This window comes from Antrostomus carolinensis, unplaced genomic scaffold (genome assembly GCF_000700745.2).
Source record: "Antrostomus carolinensis isolate BGI_N321 unplaced genomic scaffold, ASM70074v2 Scaffold56031, whole genome shotgun sequence".
NCBI lineage: Eukaryota > Metazoa > Chordata > Aves > Caprimulgiformes > Caprimulgidae > Antrostomus > Antrostomus carolinensis.
Window position 1 is genome coordinate 1 of NW_010293150.1, and position 9,910 is coordinate 9,910.

Sequence of the window (9,910 nt, forward strand, 5' to 3'; positions counted from 1 at the left end):
GCTCCCCCCGCTGCTCCCGGCTGAACGGGTCGGTCCCAGCCGCCCGCTCGGGTGGGACCCGGTGACTCACTCGTCCCCATCGGTGCGAGATGCCGCAGGAGGGTGGGGTGGCCGCCAGCTGCAAAAGGCTCCTGATCTCAAGTTGAAACCAGCAGCTGATTTTCTAAAGAAACCCCGATTTGTCAGGATCGGTCTCGGTTCCTGATCTCCTGTGCAACAAATACAACCCTGCAAAGGTGTGTGGTATCTGCCAAACTGGTCCTGCCCCAGCAGCAAATGGGTCTCCAAAAAAAAAAGCCACTTTGCCGAGAAGAAGGGCTCAGGATGTGCAAAGTCTGGAGCCATTCCCTATTTAGAGGGGAAGCAGAAAGCAGCAGAGATGGGATGTTCACGTATGGGTGAGGACAGCTGAGGTGTGCAGTTCTTCCTTAATTCAACTTCCTTAGAACACTTTGTGCTCTGGTAAGCAGCAGCGGTTGCTGCAGAGCAGCTTTCCCCCTCTTAGCAGGGGTCAGCAGCCCGGGGGAGGGATCCTCACCCCCAGAGCCCACTGAGTCCCCCCGTGTGCGGGTAGGGCAGGACAGCCAGCCCTGCTTTGGGGCTTGGTCAGGTCAAGCTGTCTGTGATGGTTTTCTTTGGAGAGGGTTGAGGACGGGCTTGCAAAGACTTTGTGAGGGATCTGAATGCTGAGCAATGAAGGGAAAGGGGTTTCGTTTGTATTAAACCCAACTGATAACTGGTAGGAGCCTGCCCAAGAGGTATTATGTTTTCACCAAAGTGTGCCCAAAGATCTGTATCTTCTTTCTTTGTAACTGAAGCTGGTAAAAGCTATCCTTCAACCTTCCCAGAGCTCTGCTGGATTTGAAATTAAGGTATTTGTTATAAAAACACCTCGGTAAGTAACGCTTAAAACCAATGAAAGATGAGGAGGCTCATGGGGCTGAAATTGATAAAGGAACAAAAGAAGCTTCAGCCTGTGACTGAGAGGAACCTCAGGCCTGTTGTGGTTTAGTCTTGGGTGTTCCCCTGCACACCGTAGCTGTGTGTTGGTTACACTTTGCTGCGGCTTTTCTCTGACCTGTCTTGGTAGGAAAAAAATTTGCTGTTGTATGTAGCTGGGGGCAGGCTCATCTTGTGTCCTTCCCCTTCTTTCCCAGTAAATAAACTGTTGAGATGAGACACTGGTGCAAAGGAGAGGAGACTGGCAGGCAAGAAATGAGAGCACTGAGGAGAAGGGAATGACTGAAATACAAGTACTGGGGAACTGAGAGGAAGGAAAGCAAATTCAGTCACAGTTTCCCAGTGCTCTGTGTCCCGTGGCATCAGTGCTTGCTTTTGGTCAGTGGATGTAAGATGGGTCATTTGACTTATGGGAATGCTGGAGGTGTGTCCTGTTCCTGCAGCGTGGACACCTCCCACGCCGTGGGGAAGCACTCCTGGTACCGGCCGCTGGGTTAGCTCAGCATCCGGCTGCTCGGCAGGTGGGTACCGGCACACCGGCCCCCGAATGAGCACGCACTCGGGGATACGGCCTGAGGACCCATCCCTGCACGGTATGTAAGGGCCAGGTGAGGGAAGGTATACCCAGATTTGAGCTGGTGGGTTAAATGTGTCCCCCCAGAAAAGCTCTTGGGCCCTGGTAGGGTGTGTCTCAAGGAAATGGGTGGAAAAAGTGAAAACAGAAATCACAGGACACTCCAGGGATACCTGAGGATCTGGAATCTGCACAGCGGGTGCAGGAAATCCCAAGGTATGTTTGAGAGGGAGTGGGGAAGAGTGGCTGTGAGCCAAGTGACAGGGGAATAGTCACAAATCAGGTCTGTCAAGTACTAGGAAAACTGAAACCATTTCCAGAGCATCTCCCCTGGCACAAGAGATCCTCAGGTGACTCACACAGCAGGACATGGCACGGCAGGGGGTTAGACATTAGAGAAGCCTCAATACAGAGGTGTGAACACAGGACTGAGGCCAGGGGCTGGAAAAGGCTGGCATGAATGAGTCACATAAAACAAGGCTCCTGGGACCGGGTTTGAGGATCAGGGAGCACACTGAGACCTCAGCTGGACAAAGCCCTTTCTCCTGTCAGGTCCAGCCTGCCTGCCTTTTGTGGGGGCTGAAAGAGCTCAAAAGCAAACTCAAATCCATATTTGCTCTGATAAAGGATATGCAAAACCCACACAGCGAGCTGAGTGATAGATCTGTAATGAAATACTCATGGCTTTATATGGAATCACAAAAATCTATTTTCATCTGAGGACTAAAAAGAGAGTTGAATATAAATTACATTATCTGCCAGCAAAAAAAAAACCAAACCCAACCTGTATCTGCCTTGCTTTCCCACTGTCCTTGTGGTTCATATTTCTGACACCGAGATCCCTTTCCTCCAAGGCGCTCAGTATTCACTCTGGGTTCGTACAGGATGGGTCCCTCCAGGCACAGACTTAGAGCTGATCGATAGAGCCCTGGGTTGACAAGCGCTGGGGGTGTGGAAGGACTCTTAACCATTCTGACCTTCGTCGAGAGGTTGTTCTGGTGTGCAGGCAATAAGCAAGTAACCTGACATCATAGGGCAGAGCCCATATTCACCCTGCAGCACTTCTTGAGTGCTTATAAACTTAAACAAGACTGTATTTGTACAAACAAAACCAGCAACTTGAGGCCAGGTGGTCCCCATAGACTCCTCAGGTGTTTGCAGACAGGTCCTGAGCATCACTGCTGGGTCAAACTTCTCCTTTCCCTCCTCAGGGCAGCACAGGACGGAGGAGTTCCAGAAGGTGAACATCCTGATGAAGGTGCCTGCGTTAAGGGATGGTTCTTTCACCTTAGCAGAGAGGTGAGGCTCACAGAAGCTCAAAGCCCTACTGCAGTTTTGTTTATCCTAATGCTTGGATTCTGGCAGTGTACTGTGAGGTCTCTGTGGGGACTCCAGCCCAGGTAGTTGTTTGCCTCCTTCCTACCTGACCCTCCTGTACATCAGATAAACCTGTGTTTCAAGAGAAGCTTTCTCGTGTAAGCAACTTGATCGTGGAAAAATCTGTGAGCTGCTGCTCAGAGCTAGCTTGCACGTAGGCAGTGTTTCTGAGCTTAAATACCTGCCAGTCTGTCCTCCTGCTCTACAGCTGGAGGCTGTAGGTCGACGCAGTGAATCTGACACACGGCACCTGCTGCTGGGCACCCAGGCAACACAGAGCTGGGATTTGATATAAACTCATTCTGTGGCTCATATTTGCTCAAAAACTATTGATGGGGGAACTGTACCAGCAGGGCACGTCTGTCTCACTGGGCTGAGGTAATCACGTAATTGCTGTCCACAGGCAGCGGGTCTGGCCAGCACATCCCTCTGGTGTGCTGCGCATCGCTGGCTGTTGTGTCCTGTGCTTACACCTGACTCGGATCAGGTCTGTAGTGCTGCTGGTCCAGCAATGCAAAATCTGGGGGAAGGAGAAAGGATGAGGTGCTTTAATCTCAGATTATCAGGTCTGTCTTGCTCTCTGGGCAGCATTGCAATCCTCCTGTACCTGGCCCGGAAATTCAAGACTCCTGATCACTGGTACCCATCTGACCTGCAGAAGAGGGCTAGGGTGGATGAGTACCTGTCGTGGCAGCACGTCAACATCCGTGGGAAGGGGAGCAAGCTGTTCTTAACTAAGGTAAGAGCACTATATACCAAAAACTAAGTGCTACCAGCTGTGAGTGCAATGGCCTGGGAAGCACCTCCTGTCTGCAGGGCCTTTCTAAGCAAATGTACAAGCCAGGTGTCAGAGAGGAACAAAACTAGACCTGGAATTGACTTGGCTGCTCAGCCGAGCTTAACTGAAGTGGCCCCAATACTTCATGCCACAGCTCTGTGCATGCACCGAGATCCAGAGCAGATTTGCTCTGGGTGAGCAGCTAACACCAGACAGGGCTCACTGCCTTCTGCCCAGCTTCGTGGAAAGAACGAACCACCCATTGGAAAACAAAATGCGGTTGCCTGCAGATGATGCAGCCTTCCCTTGAGACGAGACACTCGTGGTTGAAATTTCAGACTTTCTAGGGAGGAGGCAAGGACAGGCAGGAATTAATGACTGACACTAGTGTTAATCTGCCAAAAGAGATTAGCAGTAGCAGTTCCAGTTATCCTCATGCATGGCTGGTGAGGGATCCTTAGAAGAAGGCAGTGGGAGGGTGTGGACTAAGTTTGGAAGGAAATATGTAAAAAGCAACTTGCTTCTTCTCCCTACCAGGTGCTGCTGCCTCTCCTCACAGGCCAGCCACTTCCTCCAGAGAAACTGGAAGGTGTTACTGAAGAGCTGAACATTGTCCTGAAGCAGTTTGAGGAGAAGTTCTTGCAGGACAAGCCCTTCATTGCAGGCAGTGAGGTCTCCCTGGCAGACCTTGTAGCACTGGTGGAGCTCATGCAGGTGAGCATCAACCCCAACACTGATGGATGTGCAAGCTGGGCTGCAGGCAGGCCAGGCCAAGGTGAGGCTGCAGCACCAGCACCGCTTCAATGAGACATCTTTCTCCCTGCAGTTAATTCCTTAGTGGGGTTAAATCTTGTTACTTTTTGACTTTGACCATAATTGAGTTTGCCAGGGAACACCTACTCTGAGAGACAGTTCTCTCTATAGAAGTATGGACAAAAATCCTCAGAAAAAAAAGATAAATTACAAACTAGGCAGAGCAAGTATGGATGTTTGGAAGAGATGTGTTGGTGTGCACGGACCTCTGTGTTCTGCCTTAGTCAGTTCTTGGGTTAGCCACGGCCGTGCTCTTTCGCTGCATGTCCCAGGGGACAGCAGCTGCTGACGATGACAACACTTGCTTCCTGCTAGCTAAGAGCCAGAGATGAACCCCACCTAACGTGATGACTGTTTGCTGCCTTGAGCCAAAAGCATATCCATGCTTCATTCTGGTCCTATCCCTGGCAAATGCGTTGTTTGACTCACTCCTGGGTTCTCTTGCTCCTTCTCTGCAGCCCGTAGGTGCTGGCTATGACCTCTTTGAGGAGAGGCCGAAGTTAGCAGAGTGGCGCAGGCGGGTGGAAGAAGCAGTGGGGAAGCAGCTCTTCCAGGAAGCCCATGAAGGGATTTTGAACATCAAGAACTTGACCGCTGATAAGATTGCACCTGAACTGCTGGAGCATTTCAAGCAGCAGCTCCTAAAGCAGGCCAGCCAGTAGAGCCAGGGGGCTCTACTCTAAGTAAAATGGAATATTTTGTGCAGGCTTTTTGTAGTATTTCAGTATTTCTTCTAAAAATCATAGAGAAACACCATTCCACAAAACGCACTTCAATCACAGTCTTTCTGCAACTTAGAAGGGAAGAAAACTACATCTTAAACAGACTGCAGTGAGCTGCTTTCCCCTCTTGTCCACTACAGGTATGTGAGCTGTATCCCTATAGGCTTTTTGTTCTTGCTCCATCACCACTGGATCTGCTTGAGGACAGAGGCAATTTGGTCCCTGTGGGAACTGGTGCCCATCAGAACTGCCCTTTCCATCCCTGTTTTGTTTCCTAGGTCACAGCACTATAGAAGGGCCAAAGGTTTCCTGAGGGTATGGCAGAGCAGATTTGTCTGAAACAAGGAAAAATTATTGAAAATGGCTTTCACTTTGCAACAAGCTGAGCTGAAAGATTTTTGCTCTTTCCATAGAGGGATGGGTCAGGACCCAGCCCTGGTGGCACTGGCCACTAGAGGCTGCCACCTCACCTGTGGGACACAGTGCAGAGGAGCAGGGGGGTTGTGCAGGTACCCAAGAGAGGCCTCCAGCTTCTGGGAAGGATGGGATTACTCCCATAGAGATCCTGAACCACAGATTCATGCCATACTCTGCAGAGAACAGCCTGCCCAGCTGAGCAAAGCTACTTTGCTGAGTGAAACTGCTGCCAACCACAGGGTCCCCCTCCCCAAGCCATCCTGCTGCTCTGTCCTTTCCCCGGAGCAGCTTTTCCAGCTCCATGGAAGCCATTTCAGCCAGGTTCTCTCCACTGCTGAGTGCTGCTGGTGGCAGTGGAGCTGTGCCGGGGTGAGCGGAGTGCGCAGTGTATGAGCTGAGTAATGCCTCCAACACAGTTAATGTTCCACTACTCTTCTGTCATGTCAGATTCTCCAGTAAAGTTAATGGTTACACTTCACGTGTTGTAGCTCTGTTTGGATTTGTAAACAGGATTTGGAAGGAAGTGGCCCCTGATTCATCCTCCCCACCTGTGCAGTACCCTTCACAGCCTGTGTCCCTTTGTCCCCCTCCTGCCTTCCTGTCCTCCTGTCCCTGTGACCTTCGGTTTCCAGGTGTGAGCCATGGGGAGGGCTCCAGTTTGCAAAACTGTTTGGTTTTTTTTTCCCCTTCTTGTTAAGCTCTGGTTGTATCTGGAAGTCCGTTTGTCTCTGCTGGCTGGTCACACCATCCACAGAGGTGGCTGCACAGTACATGCATCTTACACTTGGGTGTAAGATGTCTGTCACCTTAATGCAAGTCAAGTTATTGCAGTGCTCAGAAAAGGTGAAAGTAGCTGCTCAAACCAGTCTCACACATCCTGTCAGCTGGACCTACTGGTTTGGGGGAATGAGCCAGCTGCCTCTTCTGTGTTTGTTTCCTGAGTAAACCTCCCCTTAGTTCGAAAGGGCACCATGAACCACAGCTTCTAACGTACCTCCCTGCGGGCTGAGCTAAAGCAGCCTACCAGGCCAGTCCCTTTCACTTTCCAGTCTTCCAACCTGCAGGAAATCCTACATGTCAGCAGTGAAAAAGCAGATTTGCCCCGAAACTCTTTCAATTCTGACACAGGCAGGGATATTTGTTTTCTTACCTAATTTTTTAATCAGTAAATTTGTTGAGGAGAGCCTATTGCACTCCAGCTGGCAAAGTCGGTGACAGCAGATCTCTCCTCGCCCTGCAAGTGCGGGCATGGTTGGTGCCTGAGCAGCAGCTCTCCAGGCACTGCACGGCTCCGCTATAGCAGTTTGCCAGCAGTGCTAAGCCTGAAGAAAACAGCCTGTTTACACTGTACCGCCAACCACTTCCTTTCCTCTCTAACCTGCAGCTCACCACAGCCACCAGCTGGGCTTCTGTGCACCGCTGGAATAAAAGAGGTCCTTTGCTACCTCCCCAAAGCTGCTCAACCTCACTGCACGTTTGCCTGTTCACATTTGTACTGGGCTTAACTTCCAGATTCCTGACCTCCAACTTCTCCCTTTTATTGTAGAGAGCAAACCTCCTCCTACCAGCACCATCAATTCCTCACGCAGCTTCTGTTCAAGTAAAAGCAGAGCAGAGAAACCATCAAAACCAAAAGCCTAATCTATAGAGTGCTAATCTTGACAAGTCGCCCAACTGGGCTTGGTAGCAGAGCCCTCCTTGATACAGGTCTCCCCACAGAATCTTGAGACAGGGCTGCTGTGCATGCAAAACCACTGCATGAGCCAAAGCAAATGGAGTGCTTTTTTGTTGTTTTTCCTCATTTATGATACTTGCAGCACAAGAGCTCCATGTAAGAGAGTCTTGAGCCAATTTTCTGCCTGCTTGAATGAGGCACAAGTTCCTTAAACGGCACTCGTTGTGTGCTCTTGCAATGACTGCCTTCAAAACCAAGCTGGAACTATGTTCAGAGCTCATTGTCTCGTGCTCCTCTACTGTCAGTGTCACAAAGGATAAACACACCGATAGGCAACTGCCTCGCTCCAGCACGGGCATGGTGACAGGAGCTTTTAAATTGTTTTCCTCATAGTCTTCTCTGCTCTAAGCCCATCTGAGCTGTAGGTTCACCCTCCCAGTGAAGCTGTGTGGGCCGTGACCAGTGGCATTTTGGGCCCTTCTACACATGCAGGACAAAGCACCTCCCCAGAGTAACTCCTTGGATGGCAAGAGAGTCGTACAACAGATAAATCTGCCTTGCTGGTTTTTTTTTCACTCTAAATCATAGAGATAAGGCATCTCGTCCTTGTACTTTGCCTTTTGCTGTCCCTCCACCTCCCCCATTTTGTTCATTTGTGTCATTTGATCTTGGCTGGTTCCAGCCCCTGGACTGAGCGCCCCCGGAGCTGCCTGCCAAAACCCAGTGGGTTGTGCCAGAGCTTTGCCTGCCTCAGTGCAAGGTCTGCTCAGTGTCCATTCCCCTTTCACCTGAATATGGAGAGGGGTTACACCTCCAGTGACAGTTTAATGTGCTGTTCTGATTCAATTTCCTCAATTCTTGCCAGGGGCTATTTGGAAATAGGTGAGAACCTGTGATTTCTAGAATAAAACAAAGCTGGGATACACAAAATGGGAGGAATGTTTAAAAAAACAGATACACATCCTGAGACATTTTCTAAATGATTAAGAAATAAACTGCAAAAGTTACTATTTTGTCTGTGTTGTTCCTGTTTCCAAAAAAAAAGCTGACAGAGAAAGTACAGGGAGGAAAAGCAGCCTTTGAGGTGGGGGAGCCCAATGAAGATACAGTGCTAGAAGTACTAGCCAAGAGCCAGGAAAAATGCAATCAAATGCCACGTAACACAACCAGATAAAAATATCTCTGTGGTTGTGTGGGTTGTGCAGTGCAGTCAGCAAACCAGAGAAAAACTTAAGGAAGGAACATTGGCAGGAGGCACATGAAAAGATCTTTGAAGTCCAGATAGGACTAATGGATCAACTGAACCATAAAGGAGCAAAGTGAACCCACGCTGTTAATCTTGCAACCCACTGCTGAGATCAACAAACTCTCTCAGTGATATCTGAGAGTAGGGACACACAACCATTTTGAAGCACAAAGGCTTCTTGGACTATTACCTGTGCAGAGCCATGTTCACACTCCTTTTCCCCACTCCCTTAAGATTTCTTTGCACTGAAGGAGTTTGACATGAACTCAAGCACCTGCCACAATATGAGCCTTCATCTCTGGCGTGTTGGTGCTGCGTGCAGGTGCTCTAGAGGGTAAAACCATACAGCTGGGGAGCTGAAGGGTGTGTGTACACAGCCCCTCTCCCTTTTCTGGCCAAGAAACTGAAAAACTCTTACCGTGCAGTTCTAAATCTGCACAGTGACTCCAAAAGTAGGTGCAAGGTGCAGCGGACTCGGTACTTGATGCGGAGATGCAGCTTGTTCACCAGGCTCTGGCAGACTGACCAGTCTAATGATAATCCTCATTCCTAAGGAGTTCTCAGGGCAGAAGTCGTGGCAAAGTGGTATAAAATGAAGCACCTGAAAGTGTTCCAGTTTGTAGTTTATCCAGTCAATGAGCTCCCAGCTCAGTATCCAAACCTTCTCACCACCTTTTGTAATGACCCTTTACACAAGGAACAGAGCAACTGATCCTCCAGTTCCCTCTCCCTGAGGTTCCTGTGGCTCTTTCCAGGGATTTGTGTGTGATGGACAAGCTCTCTGGCACAGCACTGATAAAAAGGTGTCAGCTGAGCCGAGCTGGGTTTGACTGGGGGTGACATTGCTCTGAGTGGTTCAGCTGCTCTATCTTCCAGAGTCCCAGAAGTCCTTGTACTCAAGCAGCATGTCACCTTCCCTGAATGGTACAGCTGTGAAACCCTGTGGGCTCTGTGCAAGGGCCTGGATTCAGTCTGAGCTTCTTTAGTTCTCCTCCACTTGCGTGGAAATCTGAAATGACAAATGCCAGGGAGAGAGGAAAGTCAGTTCACTGTGAGTATGCAGAGGTAACGCCTGTGGAGAAGTCCTCCACGCTTCACTGCCATCCAGGTGCCACCTCACAGCGCTGGGCAGTGACTACGTGACCAAAGAACCATCTTCTGAACTGGAAACCACACTGGGATGCGGCGGTGCGAGGTTAACGCAGGCTGAGAGCTGTCACACAAGGGCCCCGTTTGCAGCGTGACACGTCCCTGCAGAGCTGTGTTCCGAAAACAAGCGTGTCCCGTGTGCGGGCTGCGGTGGGATGCTGCGGGGGAAAGCGGGCTGAGCCCCTGCGGCCTCAGCCCA

The 9,910-nt window shown here is 50.1% G+C and overlaps 1 protein-coding gene across 1 annotated transcript; it reads left to right on the forward strand.

The window, feature by feature from the left end:
* Positions 1 to 1,375: 1,375 nt before the first annotated feature.
* LOC104519191 (glutathione S-transferase theta-1) lies at positions 1,376 to 5,164 on the forward strand. Its single transcript, XM_010177160.2, has 5 exons — positions 1,376 to 1,553; positions 2,746 to 2,833; positions 3,500 to 3,650; positions 4,227 to 4,403; positions 4,961 to 5,164. The coding sequence occupies exons 1-5, from the start codon at positions 1,376 to 1,378 to the stop codon at positions 5,162 to 5,164; spliced, it is 798 nt and encodes a 265-aa protein (XP_010175462.2).
* The last annotated feature ends 4,746 nt before the right edge of the window (positions 5,165 to 9,910 follow it).